This window comes from Labeo rohita, chromosome 13 (assembly GCF_022985175.1).
Source record: "Labeo rohita strain BAU-BD-2019 chromosome 13, IGBB_LRoh.1.0, whole genome shotgun sequence".
NCBI classification, from domain to species: domain Eukaryota; kingdom Metazoa; phylum Chordata; class Actinopteri; order Cypriniformes; family Cyprinidae; genus Labeo; species Labeo rohita.
In genome coordinates, this window is record NC_066881.1 from 11,004,429 (window position 1) to 11,030,638 (window position 26,210).

General features: G+C 35.7%; 2 protein-coding genes and 1 long non-coding RNA gene across 5 annotated transcripts in view; 2 read left to right on the forward strand and 1 right to left on the reverse strand.

Moving 5' to 3' along the window:
* Positions 1–464: 464 nt before the first annotated feature.
* On the forward strand, positions 465–8,093 carry ftr14l (finTRIM family, member 14-like). The gene is made up of 6 exons (XM_051126103.1): positions 465–912; positions 1,077–1,172; positions 3,917–4,150; positions 4,245–4,404; positions 6,572–6,631; positions 6,734–8,093. The coding sequence occupies exons 1-6, from the start codon at positions 514–516 to the stop codon at positions 7,252–7,254; spliced, it is 1,470 nt and encodes a 489-aa protein (XP_050982060.1). The 5' UTR covers positions 465–513; the 3' UTR covers positions 7,255–8,093.
* A 3,015-nt stretch (positions 8,094–11,108) lies between these two features.
* The window catches only part of zgc:154058 (Transmembrane protein 150A-like), a 44,304-nt gene continuing 29,202 nt past the window's right edge, over positions 11,109–26,210 (forward strand). Inside the window, exons 1-5 of one of the 3 annotated variants that reach the window (XM_051126117.1) lie at positions 11,109–11,360; positions 11,832–12,032; positions 16,340–16,631; positions 18,478–18,525; positions 23,503–23,589. In XM_051126117.1, the coding sequence (XP_050982074.1) occupies positions 16,624–16,631; positions 18,478–18,525; positions 23,503–23,589 (143 nt within the window). In that variant the 5' untranslated portion in view covers positions 11,109–11,360; positions 11,832–12,032; positions 16,340–16,623. Of the gene's footprint in view, positions 11,361–11,831; positions 12,033–16,339; positions 16,632–16,655; positions 17,211–18,477; positions 18,526–23,502; positions 23,590–26,210 lie in introns of those variants that run through there. The other 2 variants (XM_051126115.1, XM_051126116.1) reach the window with 2 other exon arrangements.
* On the reverse strand, positions 20,137–21,399 carry LOC127175191 (uncharacterized). Its single transcript, XR_007828955.1, has 2 exons — positions 21,276–21,399; positions 20,137–20,399 (listed from the first exon to the last, which is right to left on the reverse strand). It is a non-coding gene; the product is annotated as an uncharacterized LOC127175191 (long non-coding RNA).

A 26,210-nucleotide genomic window follows, 5' to 3' on the forward strand; every position in this document is an offset into this window, starting at 1 on the left:
ACATGTCATGATACTTGTCAAGAATACGTGAAAAATTCTCACCTGTTACACATTAAATTTCTCTGTGCTTTGATACAGATATGCAAATATATGTAAAAAGAATTAAAACTATTGCAAGTAGACAAGAATTGAAGTGTACAATTTTCAGTTGTACAACACTAAGAAATCAAGGTGTTATTAACCACTAGATGAAATTTACCCAGCGTTAACTTCTTTGAACCTGACACCATAAAAATATTCATAGCTGAAACCGCAGTCTTTTACTCACCATTATGGTTCACCATCAACACAATGGCCTTGTGTGTGCAAAAGATGTTTACATTACAAAATACACATATTTCCTTTTCTCTTTGTTCTGACATCAGCTGTCACACCTATTCAGGGGGTGGCACCATAACCTGGTAAACTGGTTTATCACTCATGCTTTGCATTCCTCTATATAACTGATGTGTCAGTACAGTTTCATTGAAACTACATTTTACCGTCTTTGGATTATGCCAAGAGAGTTTAAACATGTCTCGGAGCAGTACAGCAAACCAAAGCCGTTACAGCACTCTGGAAAAACCCAGACGGTCTGGAAGATACAGCAGCTCCAGCAACCGGAGCAGCTCTAGAGAAGTGCTGTGTGATTTTTGTCTGGTTAAGAAGAACAAGGCAGTGAAGTCGTGTCTGACGTGCTTAACTTCATTCTGTGAGACGCATCTCCAGGCTCATTATGAGTATCCGGCTCTCATGAAGCACAAGCTGGTGGCGGCAACAGGGCAACTGCGTGAGAAGATCTGTGCAGAACATGATAAACTCTTGGAGGTTTTCTGCCGTTCAGACCAAGTATGCGTTTGTGTTTTGTGTATCATGGAGGAACACAAAAAACATGATATTGTTTCAGCAGCAGCTGAGAGGACAGAAAAGCAGGTGAGCTTATCAGCTGAGAGAACATTAACTGTCATGAAGAAGCAGCGTACAGTTGCTATGCAACTCAATGCAAACTAAATCACGATCATAAGTAAATTCAGTGCTTTCACACAGTGAGAAAGTTAACTGATCAATGTCTCACTAATGCACATTTTTTTCAACAGAAACAGCTTGGGGCAAAATTGATGGCTTCACAGCAGAAAATTGAAGAAAGGATAAAGAAATGGCAAGATCTCAGGCAGGCAGTGGCATCCCTAAAAGTAAGGATTTTAGAAAATCATTAGGAGAAATTTTCTGTTTATATCTATTATGTTACTTAAAAGGATAGTTGCCCCAAAAATGTAAATCCTGTCTTTAATTATTCACACTCATGTAGTTCTATACCCGTAAGACCTTCGTCCATTTTCAGAACACAAATTAAGATATTTTCGATAAAATCCGAGAGCTTTCTGACCCTGCATAGACAGCAATGCAAATGACATGTTCAGGCCCTAGAAAGGACTATAAAATAGTCCATGTGACATCAGTGGTTCAACCATAATGTTACGAGATTATTTTTTGTGTGCAAAAAATCCCAAAAATAATGACTTTATTCAACAATTTCTTCTTTCTTCTCAACTACCATGACACATTCAGGTTCAAATATGTCAGGCTGGGCCAAAAATTGCAAGTCATCCAATTTTGTTTTCTTTGCACACAAAAAGTATTCTCGTAGGCTTATAAAATTAAGGTTGAACCACTGATGTCACATGGACTATTTTAACGACGCACGTCCTGATTTTGCTAAGTTAGATGTGTTCCTGGGTCAACATATTTTGTTGACCCTGGAACAACATTTTAATCCAATATTTTAATCTTGACCACATCCCTACACCTAAACCTAAACTTACCCATGAGCAATCCCTAAAATCAGAGGAAATGATAGATGAATGACACTGGTGTACAACCATGAAACACTGACTGTAAGCCTAAACTTCTTTTTTTTCAAATCTGATTGGTTAATCACAATGTTGTTCCAGGGTCAACAAAGATGTTGATCCAGGAACATGTCGTACTTGGTAAAATCAGGTTCTGCATGTCCGCACTACTATTTATGGTCTTTGAATGTTTCAGTTGCGTTCCTGTGGGAGGGTGGGTAAGCTCTTATCAAAAATATCTTAATTTGTGTTTTGGAGGTGAATGAAGGTCTTACGGGTTTAAAACAACATGAGGGTGAGCAATTAATGACAGAATATTCATTTTGAACTAATCCTTTATTTGCCCAATTTAAGCTGCTTTATTTGTTATAACTAGTTAATGCATTAGGTAAAGGTTTTCCAAAGTAGGGTTTGTGAGGGGAATGCAGGGAAGTTGCGAGTTATTTGTTTACCTGCATTTACCTACCACATTTGTTCACCGAGATCTGTGAACAAATGTGTTGATCCGAAAAGATTGGGATCCCTGCACCTATCCTAAGTTGAGTTACGTTGAATTTTATTATAAAGTGTTCCTAAAAATAAAGGATCTTTATTGGCATCAGTGATTCCTTATGGATCCATGGAAACTTTAAGTTCCACAAAATGTTCTTTATAGTGTAAAAAGGATCTTTAGATTTTTAAAATGTTCTTCATGCTTACAAATAAATGGCTTTTTAAACAACTGTTCACTAAAAGGTTGTTATGGAACTCCAAAAGGTTTTTATATGGCATCACTGCAACTGCATTACTTAGCTCAATATGCTGTTTCTTGCTTGCCAGTTCATTAAAGAGGCCATGAACTGCCTTATTATTATTATTATTTTGCACTGTTCTTTGAGGTCCACTTATAATGTAATCAAGATTTTTTACATCAAAAAACATCATAATTTTGAAGTAATATTTTCTGTTTAAATAGGCATGGCAGATTGTTAATGGTTTCGTATGTTTGACAGCCTACATCCTTCACAGATGGACGCAGAAATACTTACATATCAAACAATCTGTAATAACAGAGAAAGCAATAGTGACCACATAATAAAAACAGTTACTCATATTTATGTGTTGCATCATTGCTGTCGAATCAAATATAGTCAGCACAGCATCGTCTTGTAGTTTCAATCTTTCTGAAAATGATTTGTCAAATTGTGCCTTGTTTGTAAACGAATGCACAGTGAAATAAAGTAAACAAATGACCAAGTTCTCACTGATGCAGTCTGGAACTTCAATAAAAAGAAAGTTCATCCACTCTTTCCTAATGTTACGATCAGAAGGAAGGCAATGCAAAGACTGTTTTTCCACAACTTGGCGCTGCACAGCGACTTCTTGTATTTGAAGCCGTCTTTGCAGTTTGGTTTCTAAGTAGACCTGCATTTGTCACTTATTAAGCCTAATTTGTTTATATTACATGCACTAAACATTCCACAACCTGTTGTTTTGGCAGATTGCACTGTAAAAAATAAAAAAACACAATTTGTTGAGTCAGCTTAAAATAATTTGTTACCCTGCTACCTTAAAATTTTAAGTTCAGTCAACTAAAATAAGTGTAGTCAACTTAAAATGTTAAGTTGTACTAAGTAACAACTTAGATATTTGTGTTTGCTAAACCTAACAGATGGGTAAGTAAACCAGCTGCCTTCAAATTTTAAGTTGATTCAACTCAAATATCTAAGTTGTCACTTAGTATAATTTAACATTTCAGGCTGAATAAACTTTTTTTTAAAACTTTTTTTTGACTGAACTTAAAATTTTAAGGCAGCCAGGTTACAAATTATTTTAAGTTGACTCAACAAATTGTTTTTTACAGTGTGGCTTCAATATAAGCTGTTTTTAGACTAACGACAAAGTTTTGAGTTCTGAAACTTACAGGATGTTTTTATAATACAATGACCTCTTATATGTCAAAAGATCAAGGGAATTTTGGTTTCTCAGTTCATGACCTCTTTAAATATTAGAATGATGCATTGCATCTGTATCTACTCTCTTTGACTTGTAAATGAAATATGTGAATAACACTCAGCGTCTCACCCATATTATTTTCCTCATTACAGCATTCATCTCAGAGTCTGCTGGATGAAAATGAACGTATTTTTGCTGAACTGCTGAGGGCACTAGAGAGAAGGCATGGAGAAGTAAAGGAGATGATCCGAGCCCAGGAAACCCTTCTGCTGACACGTGCGGAGGGACACCTGGCCAGGCTGGAGGAGGAGATTACTTTACTGAGAAAAAAACACACTGACCTGGAGCAGCTGTCCCAATCTGACGATCATATCCATTTCTTACAGGTATTGTTTAAAAGCGCTGTTGCCCATAAGGCATTTACATTTTGACTAAACAGTTCTCTACAGATAAAATAACATATCTGCTTATTTTTCCTAGAGCTGGCAGTCTCTTTCTGCTCCTTCTGGATATGAAGACTTGTCCAAGGTGACATTAGCTCCTCACCACACTTTTGACGATGCAAAGAAAGCCATCTTTGACCTGAAAGTGCAGTTAGAAGACGTAAGCAAAGAAGAAGTGAACAAAATCTCATCAGCAGGTGCTCAAACTCTTCTATTACGATATATGTGACTCTGGACCACAAAACCAGTCATAAGGGTCAATTTTTTATTGAGATGTATACATCATCTGAAAGCTTAACAAATAAGCTTTCCATTAATATGTGGTTTGTTAGGATAGAACAACTATTTGAAAATCTGGAATCTGAGGGTGTAAAAAAATCTAAATATTGAGAAAATCACCTTTAAAGTTGTCCAAATGAAGTTATTAGCAATACATATTACAAATCAGAAATTAAGTTTTGATATATTGACATGATATATGGAACATGATCTTTACTTAATATCCTAATGATTATGGCACAAAAGAAAATGTTATCATTTTGACAAATACAGTGTAATTTTGGCTATTGCTACAACAAATATACCAGTGATACTTATGGCTGGTTTTGTAGTCCAGGGCCACACACACACACACACACACACACACACACATATACAGTGGGTACGGAAAGTATTCAGACCCCCTTAAATTTTTCACTCTTTGTTATATTGCAGCCATTTGCTAAAATCATTTAAGTTCATTTTTTTTCCTCATGAATGTACACACAGCACCCCATATTGACAGAAAAACACAGAATTGTTGACATTTTTGCAGATTTATTAAAAAAGAAAAACTGAAATATCGCATGGTCCTAAGTATTCAGACCCTTTGCTGTGACACTCATATATTTAACTCAGGTACTGTCCATTTCTTCTGATCATCCTTGAGATGGTTCTACACCTTCATTTGAGTCCAACTGTGTTTGATTATACTGACTGGACTTGATTAGGAAAGCCACACACCTGTCTATATAAGACCTTACAGCTCACAGTGCATGTCAGAGCAAATGAGAATCATGAGGTCAAAGGAACTGCCTGAAGAGATCAGAGACAGAATTGTGGCAAGGCACAGATCTGGCCAAGGTTACAAAAATTTCTGCTGCACTTCAGGTTCCTAAGAGCACAGTGGCCTCCAAAATCCTTAAATGGAAGACGTTCGGGACGACCAGAACCCTTCCTAGAGCTGGCCATCCGGGCAAACTGAGCTATCGGGGAGAAGAGCCTTGGTGAGAGAGGTAAAGAAGAACCCAAAGATCACTGTGGCTGAGCTCTAGAGATGTAGTCGGGAGATGGGAGAAAGTTGTAGAAAGACAACCATCACTGCAGCCCTCCACCAGTCGGGGCTTTATGTCAGAGTGGCCCGATGGAAGCCTCTCCACATGGAGTTTGCTAAAAAACACCTGAAGGACTCCAAGATGGTGAGAAATAAGATTCTCTGGTTTGATGAGACCAAGATAGAGCTTTTTGGCCTTAATTCTAAGCGGTATGTGTGGAGAAAACCAGGCACTGCTCATCACCTGTCCAATACAGTCCCAACAGTGAAGCATGGTGGTGGCAGCATCATGCTGTGGGGGTGTTTTTCAGCTGCAGGGACAGAACAACTGGTTGCAATCGAGGGAAAGATGAATGCGGCCAAGTACAGGGATATCCTGGACTAAAACCTTCTCCAGAGTGCTCAGGACCTCAGACTGGGCCAAAGGTTTACCTTCCAACAAGACAATGAACCTAATCACACAGCTAAAATAACGAAGGAGTGGCTTCACAACAACTCTGTGACTGTTCTTGAATGGCCCAGCCAGAGCCCTGACTTAAACCCAATTGAGCATCTCTGGAGAGACCTAAAAATGGCTGTCCACCAACGTTTACCATCCAACCTGACAGAACTGGAGAGGATCTGCAAGGAGGAATGGCAGAGGATCCCCAAATCCAGGTGTGAAAAACTTGTTGCATCTTTCCCAAAAAGACTCATGGCTGTATTAGATCAAAAGGGTGCCTCTACTAAATATTGAGCAAAGGTTCTGAATACTTAGGACCATGTGATATTTCAGTTTTTCTTTTTTAATAAATTTGCAAAAATGTCAACAATTCTGTGTTTTTCTGTCAATATGGGGTGCTGTGTGTACATTAATGAGGAAAAAAATGAACTTAAATGAGTTTAGCAAATGGCTGCAATATAACAAAAAGTGAAACATTTAAGGGGGTCTGAATACTTTCCGTACCCACTGTATATATATATATATATAAACAGTAATATTGTGAAATATTATTACAATTTATTGTCTGTTTTAGAATATATATTTACACAAACATGTTTTTGATCTGCAGTGAAGGAGGTTAAAATTCTCCAGACTGTGGATCCCTCAAAAAGGGAGGAGTTCTTAGAATGTAAGTTCATAATTATATAGTCAATAGAGAGAATAGTTGTTTTATAAACATTTTTTTTTTTTTTTATGTTAGTTAATTAAATAACACCACTTCTTAATCTAGATTCCTGTCAGCTCACAATGGATACTTCAACAGCCCATCCAAACCTACACTTGTCAGACAGAAACACAGTGGTACGGATGAGCAACGAGCCAAAGTCGTACCCGGAACATCCTGATCGCTTTGAATACTGGCAGCAGGTTCTGTGTAAGGAGGGTCTGGCCAGCGGTCGCTACTACTGGGAAGTGGACTGGAGTGGCTCAGAAATAGACATTGGTGTGACTTATAGGGGGATTCAGAGGAAAGGAAATAGCAATGCTGGCAGCTTTGGGGGGAATGACAAGTCTTGGAGTTTGTACTGCTCTGAATCCAAGTACTCTTTTGTACATAACAGCAAAAGCACAACTATACCTGTCCCCAATTCCTCCAGGATAGGGGTGTATGTAGATTACGAGGCTGGAATAATGGCATTTTACAGTGTGTCTGACACCATGAAGCTTTTGCACAAAGTTCAAGCTAGATTTACTGAGCCCCTCTACCCTGGCCTTGGAGTCTGGGGATACGGGACTACAGTACGACTGTAATTATAGAGTAAAATTGGTTTGCTGAGTATTGATCAGAATGTGGTTCACCAATGTGTAGCTATTGTATCTCATTGTAGTCACTTCAGTGAGAACAGGAAGTAAGCTTGCTTTTCCTCTTTGGGCATCTAAAATATGAATCACTGACACTCATTCTGATGTATAGGCCTATATCCACCTTATTTTTCAATGCAGAAGTACTGTTTTATGTTAATGGGTGAGATTTCTGGTTCATAAGTCACCATAGGGAAATAACGAAAAGAATAACAAAGTGCAGTAAACGGTAAAACTGTTTCCACTACAAAGTAGTGTGTTCATAATTAAGATAACACATTAAAATAATATAGTAAGACACAGCAGTTTGCAATATTAAGCAGCAAAACGAGCTGTTTTGTACAGCTCAAAATAGCTGGACGCGGATGAGAACGAAGGACGCAGATAAGATGGGAAAATAAGGTGGATATCAGTGGCTATATAACCATAAATTTTCACTTTCAGCAGTGGGTGATCTTAAACATAAGAAAACACTGATACTTTTCATGTGTAATGCATAAATTAGCTTATTGATTTATTTAGTTATTTCTTGGTTCTGAATAATCTAGACCAACACTCTGGCCTGCATCATACACAAAGAAAGGCTATGTTACACAAAAAAGTAAGAATTCTAGATATAACGATTTTTATATCTGACAAATGAAGAAAACATGTCAACTGTAAATCTTTTTGTATGTTGTGCTGCTATGGTGTTGTGATTCCATTATAAGTCACAATATAATATTTGTTTTATTAATGCAGGGGGAAATACTTTATTTTATTACAGGTTTGAAAGGATTTTAATCAAATAAAAATGCCTGACTGTTCGTAAGGGCTTTCTATTTTCATTCAAATTACGTCCACTAGATGGAGCCATTCCAAACTTTTTTTGAAAGTGAGAGATTTGTCAGATTTCTTTTTTACCAAAACTGAGGTAAGCAACTATTGTGTTTTATATTAAGTCATCATTGTCAAGCTTAAGAAATATTTATATGCGACAATGAGGCAAACTTTTCACAATCAATATCTACATTCACAACATATTAATGACTCATACATCACTCATTCTAATGACCACATGTTCTTATCCATGAATATTATTTTCATAATTTGCACATAGCGTCAGCTGGTTATGTCAGAACATCAAAAGAACGCAGGAATGTAAACACTGATTAGGCTCGCTATTATGCAGCACTGGACTGAGGTACTGTCTCAGCAATAGTACAGCTGTGAATTCGTGTTTTCTTCAGATTGGTTGTTGCTATGGGAAATAGGAACTCTATTTAATTACAAACCATATTTATTGTTGAGTTTTGGTGGCCATTATGTTGACAGAATACGTTTGGTAACAGCTATTCTGAAAATCTGACCAACCCTGCAGAAGGAGAATAGTGTTAGCTGTGATGCTTGTCTGATAAAAACTGCTTTTTAGACAAGATGAGTAATACATTGAACATTACATCACCAGTAGCACATCTAATCAGACGGGAACTCCTATCAGGATGTACTGAAACTCTAATATAAGTGTTTAGATCATGTCCTTGTCTAGCAGGATGTACAAGCACTTTATTAAGTACAAGTAGCAGCTGTTCATAGACGAGACATACGTATTATAATAATTCATTCAACAGGATTGTTTAGCTATCTTATTCTGTCACTTGTAATGGTTTACTACAGAGGTGGCTCAACTTTGATGCAATGATGTCTGTGGCCTAAAAAACCTTTGCACTCATAGCAGTTTTTAAGACATCAACCAGTCAGGTCAACATAGTTTCCTCCAAACAGAAACTTTGCTGATGTTAAATACGTTTGAAAGGAAATCAGAGTTTCTCACTTGAAGATCACAAGATGATGAGCAATTGATCATTATTATTAAGTGAAGTGAAAACACTTGCATTTTGCATTCCTTTCTATTTTTTTTATTACAAATTATATTATCAGCTTAACAAATTGAGTGGAAAGTTGAACTTTTGTTAACATTAAGTAACATGAATCACATTTGAAGATGGCTGTAAGTGTCAGGGATGTGTATTATCATAGATGATAATTAAGAACTGCCAAATCAGTTATGAGCAACTTAATAAGATCATTTTTAGCAAGTACGTCATGACATTACATCAAATTATCACTTCTACCTACCTATCTCACATAATGTGCAAGGGCTTCTCCATTAATCTATAACTGTACATATCATTAAATGTAATTAAGTAGGCTACTTCAACATCGAAAATACATGTAACGTAATCAGTGTTGGGGAAAAGTTACTTTTAAAGTAATGCATTACAATATTACGTTACTCCCTAAAAATGGTAACTAATTACATTACTTAGTTTTATGTTATTTTTGCGCTACTTTTTAAATCTGGGCTAGCTTGTTTGTTTGTTTTTAATATAAAAGTTCTATTTTTGGCAAATGTAAAAGCCTTTTCCCACCAAAAGCCTCAGGCTGTTGTGAATTCATACAATGTAAATTCACATATGTGCAGTAGAACACAAAAGAAAGTTCAACACTCTTCAGCAATAAAAAAAGAACAAATGTTAATAATCTTGAGTAATTTTTGCTTAATATTATGGTTGAATTAGATTGTCAAAGGTCAGAAGCAAAAACACTGGTTAATAAAATGGGATTAAATACAACAATATTTGTATTATTTAACATATATAGTGCAAGTTTGCATCATATTTTGAGTTGCATTTCTGTGTTGTTATTCATCTTGAGGAATAGTGAATCGTGATTTTTTTTTTGTGAGTGAGATGAATTAAAAGCATGTTCACATTTATTCTAGAACCAATACTCCCGATTTCTCTCAACATGGGGAAAGGAGAGCTTTCAATCAATAAATGGGAAAAAGTAACTGGCGTTGCTTATTTGAAAACGTAACTCAGATATTTTTTTGTAAATTAAAAAGTAACGCGTACTTAAAAAAAGTCATCTGATTACGTAAACGCGTTACCCCCAACAATGACGTAATAAATAACACGTTGTAGGCTTTTTATGCATGATTAAATAAAAAAAAAATAATAATTATAAATTGTATTTAAAATAAGCAAACATAACAATACATAATGTACGAAACAAATTACGAAAAATAAAAAAACATTGCTATTTACATAAAATATTCTAGGAACGTCTTTTAACTGTTTTTCTAAATTTTACTATAAGTAAAAGTAATTTGTTTCGTACATTATTAATTATTAACTATTAACAAGGCCTACACTGTAAAAAACAATTTGTTGAGTCAACTTAAAATAATTTGTTACCTGGCTGCCTTAAAATTTTAAGTTCAGTCAACTCAAAAAAAGTTTATTCAACTTGAAATGTTAAATTATACTAAGTGACAACTTAGATATTTGAGTTGATTCAACTTAAAATTTTAAGGCAGCTGGGTTACTTACCCATCTGTTAAGTTGTTACTTAGTACAACTTAACATTTCAAGTTGACTAAACTTATTTTAGTTGACTGAACTTAAAATTTTAAGGCAGCAGGGTAAAAAATTATTTTAAGCTGACTCAACAAATTGTTTTTTATTTTTTACAGTGTAACTGTATAAACACATGTTGCATGTAAGATCGATGTTTACTGTAAATTAAATGCTTTTTATCTCTTTTACTGTATCTACATCTTATTTTTGTTTCTGTGTGGGCTATATGGAAACGTACAGTACGTAAACACAGCTTTTTCTTCTCTCTAGCGTTTGTGTACATCGTTCCACTTCAAAATTACAAACATTTTGTTCAGTGTATCTGGATGTTGCTGTGTGTGTGTGTGTTGTGTTGTGTTTGGAGGCGGAGCTGTGCGAACAGCTGGACTGTTTTAAGTGCGCTTTCAGTCCACACGGCGGGACACGAGACAGCGCTGATCGTCCGAAAGGAGCGAGGCACCTCAAATCTGCCGAAAAACACCCGGAACGAAGGAACTTTACAGGGCCGCTGTCATTTGGACGCTTAAGGAATATCGATAAACCTGTAGCGTTTACTGGTGATTGATGCGGTCCGTTCGTGAACAGTCTGCGCTCTGTCTGAGGGTTTAACAAAGGTGGGAGACGCGTCTGCTGTCCCCTATCACAGGGGGGAAGGTGAGATACAGTGTCCACACTATAGACTACACACACGGCTGTTACAATTACGTTCAATCGTTGCAGCCATTTTGCCTTGTTACCAAAAGGATGTACTTCTAAATGCTTATAAAGCGGTTCTTACAGTTTTCACAGTCAAGTTTATTCATTCAAATGCACACCAGGAGCAACAGTAATTGCAGGCAAAGAAATGTTCTGTTTGTTTCTGCAGGTCCAGAGCATAGACAGAATCAAATATATAAACTAAGAATTAAGAATGTTTACATAAACAAATATAGTACATAATAACGCATATTGTAAATAAGAGTATAAAAGTGTAAAAATGTGTGTAGAATAATGCAAATTTCACAGCTTGGAAAGCAGGTATGGTTTGTGCAATACAATATGATATATGCAAAACACCAGGTAACAGTCTAGGGAGCTGTTTATCATGTTTTTGTCATTGTAAAGATGATTTATGGTATATTGCAGGTATGATCTTTAATATAAGCCAGTTTGGGGTCATGCAATAAGTATAAATGCACATTGATGAGCAAAAGGAGACAGGCTGGCGAAGGCGAAAGAAGTGGATTTTTTGAGGGGAGCAGTAGAGGATCGTGTGCAGGAGATGTCTCTGTGGATGATACTACCCGTCAGCCTCCCAGCTCTGACCATCACTGGAATATGGGTTGTGTAAGTCCATTTTATGTCATATCATATGAAATATTCATGCTTTGGATAGGTACGGATAAAATGCAGATTCAAGTATGGTTGAAGATTACATAACTTTCAAATTAGTTTGATTTTTAACTGGATGCACTCCAGTTCAGCAGTGATGCAACTTTATGATTTAGAAGAATAAGTGATGACACCTTTATATGTCACAGATTGTTTTAATAGTGTGATGTAACCAGTGCCCAACAAAAAGGATGCTTTTAATTCCCATAAAGTTATACAAATGTTATTTCTGAATGTTCTTTGAACGTCCAGTTTAAGAAACGTTTTTTTGTTCAGGGAACATTCTATTTTAGAACACTGTAACACTATAAGAATGTTACTTTTAAATGTTCTTTGAAAAATTCCAAACAAGTTTTAACAATCAAAGAGACAATCATTCAACTAAAACGTTTCAGGAAAAAAAATTCAATTAATGATATATAAATAATGCTTTTGAGGTAATGTTTTGAGAACATCATTGAGAATTTTTAACATGCGTTCTATACTAGATGAAGGTTTGTTCATAACTTTGAGAGAACCTTTTCAGAACATTAGCCAAATTCTGAGAGCGTTCCCGATTAGCTGGGCTCATGTAGAATATGTTGACGCCAGTGCATTTAATACAATTATAGCACAGTTTTAGGTTTAGCCTGCATTGAAATGGTTTTTATAGTATACAGAGATTGGCTTTAACAAGTCTGTTGTCTCTAGCTTCATTTTTTGACACTTCAAATCTGCTTCTGAATTGTGCAGTTTTAAATCTAACATAATTTGTGTATTATTGGTGCAAGTGTTGAGCCAATACATTTAAAATGCAACCAGTTTTGATAGCATTTTTAGTCAAATGCCTTAAGCTGCTCTTTGAGGAGTGGGCTATACATAAATCTGCAAAGTTGCCCAAAACTGACTCGCCTGAACTTGCCTGAAAAATGTTGAAGACTTTGAGGTCATTATTAGTAGTTGTCATGGTACAGAAATGGAGAGAAAGCCCATGGAGTTCAGGAAGAGAGCTGTGCATGAGCCGGCATGTGATTGACTGAAGAGTAAATTTGAAGGAAGTTGGTTTCTTCCAACAGTTAGAAGACTGTGATCAAATGGATGTGGAATACCTTTTATGCGGTTTTATTTGCTTGAAGGTGCAGAGCTGTGTTGGCGTCTTGTTGCTTGTCCCTACTTCCTTCCTGTGGAATGCTTGCAGGCGCCCTTTTCTAAAGGGAGTTCAAGATTCCCTTCCTCTCCTGTAGAGCCTAGAGTTTGAAGTCACTGAGGTGATTACATAAGCCTCTGTGAGAAGAGCAGCGAGTAAAAAAGAGGAGGGCAACTTTGAGCAGCATCAGCGGCTTCTCATTTACTATGCCAGAGAGAGACAGAATGTTTGGTTTATTCTTTCCATGACTCCTGTAGTGACGGTCTGGGAGAATTTCCCAATACAACATGGATTAAACATGCCCCGTTTTAGAGACTTTTTCTTCCATTATCTGTGCAAGAAAGGGCATGTTTTCAGAGCTGAAAATGGAACCTCTAATTATGACCTATAAAAGAAATTGGTTAACGTTACCAAAACCAACAACAACTAACAGTTCAAAGCACAAATGAAACTGTTTGGTGTGTTCTCTCGCTGGATTGTTTCAAAATGTACGTTTTTATTAGTTAAACAGTCTTTTTGTGTAGTACGTAGCCCCCAGTTACACCCCAGTGAAACGGTTGTTTAAATTATTCAGGCTACATTGTAAAAAGTTTCCATTTAGGCGAGGGTAAGTTTCCAAGTCAGTGTTTCCACTTGGACGTTAATTCTATACGTTGAGGCTGTTGTTTATGGTAAAGTCACACAGGCTTGAATCGTCCCTCAAAAATGTGCTGTTCCCTGCAACGTTGAGCACATTGTTTACGCAAACAACACTGAGAATATTTATTCATAACAAAGGCTTTATATTTTAAAGCTTGTGCGTGGTAACAGGGGAAACTGTCAGTGCTACATCTGTGTCCTCAGTGATAAAACGTTTGGAAATATTAGCATTGTGACTCTCTGCTTGGGGATGTAGCTTGATTTTCCAATCAGATCTGGTTTGGTTTGGATCTGAAGCTCTTGCTGATTCATTTCTTACAGTTACATATACCTGCTGTGGATGCACAGCACAAGGTGTCTTTGCAAATGACTGGAGTACGTGATGTTGAATGGAGGGGGTATGGTCACTGGTGGAGTCTGCCATCTGTTTAAGAGGTTGTTTGTAAAAAATAAAAGCGATTAGATTCAAGACGGTTCATAAAAACATGTTTCTTATATTATGAAGCTTTTATCCTTGTCTCTTTTTTTAGATAACTTTTATTGAGAGTACTGAACCTTTTCAAGCTGAATTTTCAGTAGTTTTCAGTGTCACATAATCCTTCAGAAATCATTCAAATATGCTGCTTTGCTCAAGAAACATTTGTTATTATTATTGTTGCAAACAGGTGCCGCTTAATATTTTTTTGTGGAAACTGATACTTTTTTTCTAGATTTTTGTAAAAAATACACTACCAGTCAAAAGTTTTTGAACTGTAAGATTTTTAATGTTTTTTAAAGAATTCTCTTTTGCTCAAAATACAGCAAAAGCAGTAATATTGTGAAATATGTTTACTGTTTAAAATAACTGCTTTCTATTTGAATATATTTTAAAATGTAATTTATTCCTGTATTCAAAGCTAAATTTTCAGCATCATGACTCCAGACTTCAGTGTCACATGATCCTTCAGAAATCATTCTAATATGCTGATTTGCTGTTCAAGAAACATTTTAATTTTACTTTATTTAGCAAGGATGCTATTGATCAAAAGTGATGATAAAGACATTTATAATGTTACAAAAGATTTGTATTTCAGAAAAAATGCTGTTCTTCTGAACTTTCTATTCATCAGAGAAACCTGTAAAAATTGTACTCTGTTGTTTTCAAAATAATAATAATAATAATAATAATAATAATAAATGTTATTAGAATCAAGGATCATGTGACTGAAGTAATGATGCTACAAATTCAGCTTTAAAATCACAGGAATAAATGACATTTTTAATATATATTTAAATGGAAAACACTAATTTAAATAGTGAAAATATTTTACAATTTTACAGCTTTTTTCTGTTTTTTGAATCAAATAAATGCAGGCTTGGTGAGCAGAAGAGACTTCTTTAAAAAACATTTTAAAAATTCCTTTGACTCGTAGTTTACATATATTTGTATAAAACACAAAATTTAAAAAAATTATCATGTGGTTGCGTATGATTTCGCAGCAGTTTTCACCCCATTCCACATTTCTTAGATGTGCACTCAGATCTGTCACTATTTTTTTTTAAGTGACACCACAGAATACAAACAATAGTATGTACATTTCCTTACACAAATCAGTTTGACATTTAAAAACGCAACTCAGTTTGCTATTAAAATCGTTGTTTAGATCATTTTTGAACATTCCTAATCCAAGTTGAAGTATTTACATTTTAAGTTTTGACTTTGAAATGAGCAAATAGCACAAACCCTTACCAAGGCTTAACTTAAGTCTTTATTTAAAGCGCTAGTCAAAAATGAACGAAAAATGCTCTCATTTGCTCACCCCCCTTATGTATGTCTTTTCTTCTGCAGAACATAAAAGAAGATATTTTGAGAAATGCAGAGTGTTTTTAGTTTATACAACGGAAGTCAATGGTCACCAAATCTGTTTGGTTACCAACATTCATTAAAATATGTTCCACAGAAAAAAGAAAGTCATACAGGTTTAGAATAACATGAGCTTGAGTAAGTGATGACAGAAATGTCATTTTTGTGTGTACTATCCTTTTAAAAGAACCAGTTTGAAAAATGAAGAAGTAACGTTTAGCCAAAAAAGTCACTATCGATTCCTGTCACAAGTTATATTTCAGAAAGCGACTCCAAATCTTATGGTGAGCAGATGGGCTGGGGTATTTGAGCGGGAGCAGGGTTACTCTGTATCCAGACTCTCGGAGGAAAGCCTGTGTGCCTCTCTGTGATGTTGAGAGTGACCTGGTAACAGCCTGCGTGATTATTCACAACACCAGCCAGGGCAGATGGTAGAATGTTTGTTTACCAAATGTAATTTCTCTCAGAGTTGTGCTAAGTGTAGTGCAAGGCTCAGGTGATCTGTCTCTTTTGGACACACACAAACACGCACACACACATTTACTTGAGATGAAAACAAACCTAATTGCTGCTTAGCCCACTCCTGACCCTGCATGCTGTCAAATGCAGTTATGCTGGACAAATGCAAATGTGTTTGTGTGTGTATGTCAACAGTGAGATCCGCATGGGAGAAAGACGGACAGAGATTGTATCCAACGGCAGGTGCTGGGTGTGTTTACCTTCCACAAAGCACTTTTCTTATCTCATTGTGCATTTGTAAGCAACTTTTGCTTTGCTTGAAAGTGCTCTTCCATCAGATTCTGGTAAAATCTGTAGGCAAATGTTTGCTTTGACTGTTATCTGATGCTCCTGTGTTCATTGACATCTCATGAGGGTCGATGTGACTGGATCAGGAGGGTGTCGACCTGGTTTCATCATCGTGGGTAAAGAATGACACAATGCCGATGTAAGCTGAAGATGTGCAGGTCATATTGACTGAATTTCCAGAGATCTCCGTTTTTTTGGTTCTGTGCTAGCAGAAAATGTTTCAAAAGGACATCAACCTCTGGTTTTATCAGGAAATATTCAGTGGTATAGGACGCCACAGCATATTTTTGATAGTTCTATTGACATGTCTGTCCATAAGGGTCATGTTTAATGATTAAGTAGCTTGCAGGATTTTATGTTTCATACCTCTAAGCCTTGGGCCAGTACTGCGATTTGAAGCAGTTTTTTTTTTCGACAGAATCATGGCTGCATTCAAAAACAGATGACGTTTTTATTATGATTTGTTCTTCTGTTTTGATTTAAAAAAAAAAAAAACAGCATACCAGTATAAGTGCCCAAGCTACGTAAACAGCATCATTAATTGAGAGGAGATCGCTGTTAACTGCATACACTTCTGACTAATGATTGGAAAACTTTTAGAACTATTATTAACACACAATTAATTCCTTAACTGGGCAAATAAACCAACTGTAAACGGCAGTTAAAAGAAGCCAGAGACGCTGAAGACGGACATGAAGAGGAGAAAATATTGTAGCAGGCAGGTCAAGCTCACTGTTTACAATGCACAAAATATAGGAATAAAGTTTTAAATACTGAACTGGGGGTGAGGGGTTTATATGAATGTATTTCTGAGGGGAACTGACTGTCTTTAGAAAAGTTTAGATGGTATTTTCTTTTCATCTTACATTTGTAAAATGCATGTTAATGTAGTATTTAAACACTGTATCGCTGCTGTTTAATAAGCACCACCTGCTGTCAGAGAGTGAACTTGCGCTCTCATTCAGCCCGTCTGCTCTTTTTGTTTTGTTCAGATGTTTTATGTAGAATAATATCAAAAAGCGAAAGTCAGACCATTTTAGCATGCTTGTATCGTTATTAAAATGCAGTGGTTCCCCACCTGTTTCATGCATTGTGATCCATATATAGGCTCAGTCAGAGAAAAAAATGGTGTTAAACCGTGAAACTGCCAGAATCCTAAACAAACAAACAAACAAAAAAACTGCCCAGCACTATATACTATAAGTATTATATACCACACTATATACCGCATTAGTTAAAGATGCAATAGGTGATTGTCTTCAGAAACATTTTTTGTTATGCTGGTTGAAAGTCTCTTCACATCCTGATAGCAATCATTAAGTTACGTGGTCTAAATGTATTTATCTCTATTTATATATTCTGTGGAAGGCATAGGACCAAGAAATCGTGGCTTTGCACGGTGATTTGCAGGGAGGGTGGAACATTTGCTTTTAGTGCTATCAGGCTAAAATTAGCATTTTCCAAGATCTCCTACTGCACCTTTAACTAGATGTGAAGAGTTCAGATGCAAAACCAGCTAAATCCATCTGACGTCTTTCTTTAAAAAATGCATTTTTATCAGGCTCAGATGTATAGGTTTCTATGCAAGTACCATTACTTCTGATTGGGCTGAGGCTGGTATTTTAGTGAGTTTGAAGAAAAAGTATTTGATGGATGTATAATATGTGCTGAGAGCATTCACTCAGTATCATAATCTCATTTTTGACCGAGATGGCTTTTAGCTGGTTTTGCATCTGAACTCTTCATATGTTAACATAAAATAACAAGTAATACAGCTATTATTAATCTTTGTTAATGTTCACGTCAGCATTTACTAAATATGAGAAATGAGACCTTATTGTAAATTTATAAAGGTTCAAAAATGTACTTTTCAGAATCAATTTTCAAATGATAAACATGTCTTCTTGCAAATATCACAAACATGAATTGTCCTTTTGAAAGTTTTGTTCTGGTTTGGTCTAATGCATCATCATTTATTTTTCCAGGTATGCCATGGCCTTGTATAACCAGCATGTCTGTCCTGTGGACAACTGGTAAGAAGTTAACTACATATTATTGTAAATATTATTTTTTTAATTTTTATAATTTTTGGTATTTTTAAATCATTTATTTAATTACATATATGTAATTTAGTGATTAAATATTGTTATATTCTATAATACATATTAAATGTTAAATATAAAAATGACAATTTTTTTAACATTCAAGGATTAGTTCACTTTCAGAAATTTCCTGACAATTTACTCACCCCTATGTCTTCCAAGATGTTCATGTCTTTCTTTAGTCGAGAAAGAATTAAGGTTTTTGAGGAAAACATTCCAGTTTTTTTGTTTTTTCATATAGTGGACTGTTATGGTGCCCAACGATTTGAAAGTCCAAATAGCAGTTTCAAAGCAGCATCAAAGGGCTCCACACGATCCCAGCCAAAGAGTAAGAGTCTTATCTAGCAAAACGATTGGTCTTTTTCTAAAAAATAAATAAAAATGTATATGCTTTTTAACCACAAATGCTCGTCTTGCACTAGCTCTGCTTCCATGTCTTCACGCATTATGTAATCACGTTGGAAAAGTCACGCGTGACATAGGCGGAAGTACTGACCCAGTGTTTACAAAGCGAATGTGCAAAGAAACTCAAACGGCCTTTACAAAAAATGGTAAAACAACGATGGTGACCGATTTTGAAGGAGAAAATGAGTTGGGTTTTTCGCCCTACCCTACCTTTTTAAACTGGAGTACACAGGCGAAGAACTAACCAAGCGTGACCTTTCCGCAATGCAGAGCAAGTTCAAGATGAGCATTTGTGGTTAAAAAGAATACAATTTATTCATTTATTTAGAAAATGACAGATCGTTTTGCTAGATAAGACCTTTATTCTTGGGCTGGGATCATGTAGAGCCTTTTGAAGCTGCATTGAATCTGCAATTTGGACCTTCAACCCATCGAACCCCATTGACTTTATGGAGAAAAATCCTGTAATGTTCTCCTCAGAAACCTTCATTTCTTTTCAACTGAAGAAAGAAAGACAAGAAAATCTTGGATGCCATGGGAGTGAGTTCATTATCAGGAAATCTCTTTTCAGGAAGTGAACTAATCCTTTAAGCATTTAAAAATATGTATTACAGTTTTGTTAGACTATTTTTATAAGTATATTACCATGTTGGTAACTGAAATATGCACATTTTCATCTTTTAAAAGAAAAGAGCTCATTTTGGGTACATGTGCTTTGAGGCTATTAATCATTCACTGATAAGAACTAACACCTTTTTAAAATGCGCACATCGGGATCTCCTGACTTTGTATCTCCTACACTTCTTCTGGCGTCATCTGCTCTAATGAGTAATGTATTTGATAAGAGATGTTGAACAAGTGTCCGAATCCTTTCTCATTAACTCCGTTTGGCTCAAGGACGTGTCAGCCAGTGAGGAATTTAATCCCCTTTATTTTCATCGTTAATTGCAGGTTAACTTGTGTTTCATACCATGAGAACTTTAGTCAAACATTACCATATGGAGCATAGCGGTGTCTAGGTAACTTCAGTGTAGTGTTGTCACGGTACCAAAATTTCAGTATTCGGTACCAATACCAGTGAAAATCCACGGTTCTCGGTACCAATTTCGGTACCAAATCAAAACACAGAAACATGAATTGAACAACACACTATTTTTATTTATAACAAACAAAAATAAAACAAAGTTTTGACTTGGAAGCTGGTATTTTGAGCTGAGGTGATGAAGCATTTGCTGGAATCCCCATTTTTCACTGTATAAACTGGCACTTAATCCATACATGTGAATTCAGCAACAGCTCGGTTCAGTTTTCTTGCCTTTTTGTCGTACTTCTGCTGCTCAAAAGCATCTGGAACCATTGTCTGCTTAAGAGTTTGGTTCGTGGTCTTCTTCAGCCTGCAGCTGTAAAAGGAAAATATAATATACTTCAGTAAAACAACGGGCTGAGTCTGACTAAATGCAATATTAGATTGACACCAGCTAAACAGAACTTTATATATAACTTTTCAGTAAATAACAAACCTCAGCTTTTTATAACAAAGTTAGATAAGATTACTTATACTGAGTGTAAGATATCAATGTTACACAGACGGAAACTGTAGTATTAAAAACACTTTACAAAAAGACCCCATTTAACATGACTTAATAAACAAGTGTTACATAGCAATTATTCTTCTTAATTTCAAAATGTATTCATAATTTATTTTAAATTAAAAGTTGTATCTGTTGACATTATTTCACGCACAATGAACAAACATGAACGATCAAATGTTTGTATAAAACAACATTCACACACATTAATTAATGTTCACTCACTGTAAATTGATGTTAGATAATATATTAAGTCATGTTAATGAATAGTATCTTTTACCAAACTATACAGGACTGTATTTGACTGTACTTTTATTTAATAAAACTGCGCAAACTATATTTCATAGCCTAGAACTGCTTTTCTGATGGACCGATTTTAAGGCATTAACCATACATTTGTACATTTGTTCTCTAACACACATATTTTAGCTACACGGGTCATTTAAAAGCCTCAGGTGTGTAAAAATAGTACACTATCATGTCCTGTGTTTTTTTTTTTTTTTTTTTTTTTTTTTTTTTTAATAAACGCTATAGGAGCATTAAACACTTAATAAAGAAGTTTATTCTAATTCTCGCATTAGCATTAGCCGCGCTTATGCTAACGATTAACTAAGCAAATGGCGATGTTTATTTAACGTATAATTTTTATAACAGAAGCTCTAAATATAGAATTGAACTAAAACTTACCTGCTTGAACTTTCATTAAATCTGGGTGTCGGTCTTTGAGGTGTTTTATTAAGTTCGATGTATTTCCTCCTTTTGAGAGAGAACTTCGATGACACCGTTTGCAAGTGGGTTTCTGATGATCTATGATGTTTATGGGATTATTTTTGTGCCAATAAGAATGAACGTAACTTTATAAAACTGAACGTAACTTTCCAAGAAACGATCAAAAATATGCCACTGCAAAAGAAGAAAAACACAATGAAAATGAAAAAATGAACTCAGTCGCACGAATTTAACATGCTCTTCAAATATGCTTCATTCTTTGTTAATGATTTTCAAAGAATCGTTTTCGCGAATCATGGATTCTGAATGCATTGCCACAGCTTTCGCTTACGCTTCGCAAATTTTCGTTTGCTGTTTTGGCACAAACCTCTCGTGGGGGCGGGCTTAACAGCGATCTACTCTGATTGGCTAATGAGCTTTTGATGGACAGTTGCTCTCTGACCTGGAAGCACGGACGGTGACGTCAGTGGTGCAATACGTCGTGCTTTGTTTATAGAAAATATCAGAACTGTTGCACACTGTACATTAATAAAACTTTTATCGATGTTATTGATTAACGTTACTTTAGCAACACGAACTTCAAGCTGCCCTGAGGGACAAGCTGAGGTGGAAGATGATGCCGCTCCGTGTCTTTCCTGGGAGCTCATCTTTAGAAACTAAGAGACGACCGTAGGTGAAATACTAATAACATTAATACTTAATATAAACAAAGCACGACGTATTGCACACCGCAACAACTTTCCAATATGTGCGCCACTGACGTCACCGTCCGTGCTTCCAGGTCAGAGAGCAACTGTCCATCAAAAGCTCATTAGCCAATTAGAGTAGATCGTTGTTAAGCCCGCCCCCACGAGAGGTTTGTGCCAAAACAGCAAACGAAAATTTGCAAAGCGTAAGCGAAAGCTGTGGCAACGCATTCAGAATCCATGATTCGCGAAAACGATTCTTTGAAAATCATTAACAAAGAATGAAGCATATTTGAAGAACATGTTAAATTCGTCCGACTGAGTTCATTTTTTCATTTTCATTGTGTTTTTCTTCTTTTGCAGTGGCATATTTTTGATCGTTTCTTGGAAAGTTACGTTCAGTTTTATAAAGTTACGTTCATTCTTATTGGCACAAAAATAATCCCATAGATGTTGCCCTTGTCATCAGTTGCAAATACAAAATATTTCCACACGTGGCTCCTTCCTCCTTTCTTTTCAACAAGCGGATTCAGAGCAGCCGCATCAGCAGCACCGCCGGTCGCCGTGTCTCTGTGCTTTTATGAAGAAGACGCAACTGCGCACTTTTCGCATAGCGCAGCAAGAACCGGGTTGACCGGGTGCTCGGTACCACCGGTACTTAAGAAAACCTGGTACCGTAACATTTAATTTTTTTTAGTACCGACTTGGTACCGAAGTACCGGGTCTTTTGACAACACTACTTCAGTGTTAGCGCTGCTGTCGGGCTTTGGGAGGTAGCACACTGTACCTTTATTATTTAAAGCATAATAATAGCAGCTGTGTGAGAAAGAAAGACAGTCATAGAGGTTGACTCATCATTAACAGGACTGATGAATAAAACCCACTGTCTCAGAATATCAGTGAAAAACGTGTACTTTGTGACTAGGTGTCGTATGTGGAGTATGTAAAAACATTTATTTTAATAATAGTGAATAGTGGAGCTAAAGCTGAGCAAATAAGATCAAATTCAGTCTGTTTAATGAAACGTGGCCCACAGGCTGCCTTTACCTAAAAGTGCTTTGCATTCCTGGGTAATTTTTACACTCTGGAAACAACAGTGGTCTTTCATTTACTTTTTTCCTCTTGGAGGGAGGAGCATTAGTATAGTTCGGGATGTGTTTGCTTTAGTAATGCAGTGTAGCCATGTTATATTTGCCTTGAGTTCTGCGTGGTGTAGTATAAATCAAAGTTATGGCGGCTGTCAAAACACATTTATACTGGAAGTGAGTTGTAACTGTGGTCATATCATCCAGTGAATGCAGCGACATGTAACTTGTCCAAATTCACAGACACATGCAGCTGTCCTACTGAATACACTCAGATTTGTCTGATATGATTGATTATTATTTATGCCAAGCAGATCTCAAAATAGACTTCCACAGACCTAATTCTGGCTCTGTTTTAACTCTGTATTTGTATTAATAATCGTGTTTGTTTAAATAATGTTTGTTTACCTGCAGGATGTATAACCAGTCATGTGAGGTGGATCTGCCAATGCAGAGGGGACCAACCATGTGCTGTACTCTGGACAATGTTCCCCTCATAAGGTCTGTATGAAATGACAGTAAGAAAAAAAACATGTCAGTGGATAACAGGATTGTAGGGTAGCATAAATTAGGCTATAATTCAGTAGGGGATAGCTTGTTTGGGAATAAAGATTAATTTGTAGTTAGTGATACATTTATATTGTGTATTAATTAAAGAAACATATTTGTGTTTTTTTTTTTCATGCAGTGACAGATTTGAATGTTTGAGCTTCACAAATGCAGACAACACTATAATTTGATTCATTTATATTTTTATATTTTCAGTTTTCATTTTAATTTCAGTTATAGTATTTTTCTTGGTTACACTTTACAATAAAGTTCATTACTTAACATGAACTAAGAAAAAAATACTTCTACAGCATTTGTAATTCTTAGTTAATGATAATTTCTGCATTACTAATGCATTATTAAAATAACAATTTGTGTTTGTCAACATTAGTTAATGCACTGTGAACAAACATGAACAATGAACGGCTGTATTTTTATTAACTAACATTAACAAAGATTAATAGTGTAATAAATGTGTTGTTCATTGTTCATTCATGTAACTTAATACATTAACTAATGTTAACAAATGACACCTTATTGTAAAGTGTTACCGTTTTTTTTTTTTGTATTTTTGTTAGTTTTTGTTTTTAAAAAATGCCTAGTTTTTATTTTGTTTTTATTTCAGTCTGTTATTTTATTTTATTTAAGCTTTATTTGTTTTAGTTTTGTTTGTACATCAATTTAAACTAAATGCAAATATTTTAAATTTAAAAATTTATATTTAATTTTATTCTAGTTAACAATTTTGTAATGTTTATATAACGTTATAATAACTCATGTAACATTAGTTTATTTCAAGTAAAGAAACTGTTTTTTGATGGGTTTAGTTTTAGTTTTAGCACAGTTTACTCCTAAATTAAAATTTCCTGATAATTTACTCACTCCCATGTCATCCAAGGTGTTCATGTCTTTCTTTCTTTAGTCGAAAAGAAATGTAGGTTTTTGAGGATTTTTCTCCATATAGTGGACTTCAGTGGGGATCAACGGATTGAAGGTCCAAATTGTGGTTTCAGTGCAGCTTCAAAGGGCTCTACATAATCTCAGTCAAGGAATAAGGGTCATACCTACATTTAAAAAAAAAAAAAAGTATATACTTTTAGCAAAGCTAGTGCAAGACAAGCATTTGTGGTTAAAAAGTATAAATTTAATTTTTTTTTTTAGAAAAAAAACAATCGTTTTGCTACATAAGACCGTTATTCCTCATCTGGGATCGTGTAGAGCCTTTTGAAGCTGCATTGAAACTGCAATTTGGGCCCACTGGTTCCCACTGAAGTCCTCTATATGGAGAAAAATCCTGGAATGTTTTCTTCAAAAACCTTAAATTCTTTTTGACTGAAGATAGAAAGACGTGATATGGATAAGAAAGATAAACATGACATGGGGGCGAGTAAATTATCAGGAAATTTTTATACTGGATGTGAACCAATCTTTTTTTTGGTTTCTCTGAAATAGTTCTCTAATAGTTCTAATAGTTCTCACTACAAAAAATATGGTTTCAAAAAAAGTAGTTAAACACCTAAGTGCACCTTATTCCTGGAAATTGCCGTTCTCAGCCTGCCTCCCTACCTGAGGCAGTGGTTTGTGTCAGCATATTCTTCATGCCACGACCCCTTCCCTTTCTCTGCATGCATCTCCTGCTTTTCTCGCATGTCATTTATATTCTAAAGAAACATGAATCTAAGACCATTGTTCTCTGTGACCTACACGGCGCCTTTACGAAACAAGATATTTCACCTTTACGAGATATTTTTCCTGCTGAGAAAAAAACACTTAGAGGAGCTGTGACTTGTTCACCACACAAAGGAATTTCCCAAATTACTGAGGAAAAAACGAAACCAAACTGACAAAACGGGCATGAACAATAAGATGCTTTTAGCCAAAGCATGTTGTTCATTTATTTGTCCATTCAAGGCATTTTATCATCAAAGGGAAATCTGACAGAGCATATATTGTGGATTCTGGAAAACTTGTGGGATCTTTGACCTGAGCTGTTCAATAGCCCGTCTGTCTTTTTTGCCTTAAGAGCTGCGTGGTTTATGGAGTATGAACTTGAGTTATATGTTAAGTCTTATTTATGTGTGCCTTTGGGTGTGTCCATGATCTGCATTTCTACTACCAGCAGAAGTGTGTGTGTGTGTGTGTTTGTGTGTGGGTTTATTTTGACTGCTACCCACTATAGTCTGCGGTTCTCAGCCCAGAGGTGCATTGAATTGGGTGAAAGGTCAAATCCACACACACACTTGGAGCAGCACAAACATTTCTAGCTTATCATTATAGAGCTTAACACCTCAGTGATTTATTTATAGAAAGCATAGCTATATGTAATCCAGTTGAGGCTCATTTGGCAGGAACTCATTACATGGTTTAGGGAAGCCGAGTTTGGTTCAGAGAATTTTTATTAGGAGAACATGGCTTTTGGGTTTACAGTTGACTTACAGTTATTCCTGTCATAATTCTTCATAATAACTCTTATGCTGTCCTAAAACACTTACTTACTTCTATGTAATGTTGAAGACCTTTTTTTAAAGATTTTTTCATTTTCACATTTTAATTATTACATTTTAGTGTGTTCC

Excerpts from the sequence above, each read along its gene's own strand:
- ftr14l (XM_051126103.1), top strand. The coding sequence starts at position 514 with ATGTCTCGGAGCAGTACAGCAAACCAAAGCCGTTACAGCACTCTGGAA. Across the intron at positions 913-1,076 it reads CTGAGAGGACAGAAAAGCAG|AAACAGCTTGGGGCAAAATT; the intron begins GTGAGCTTATCA and ends TTTTTTCAACAG. Across the intron at positions 4,405-6,571 it reads GAACAAAATCTCATCAGCAG|TGAAGGAGGTTAAAATTCTC; the intron begins GTGCTCAAACTC and ends TTTGATCTGCAG.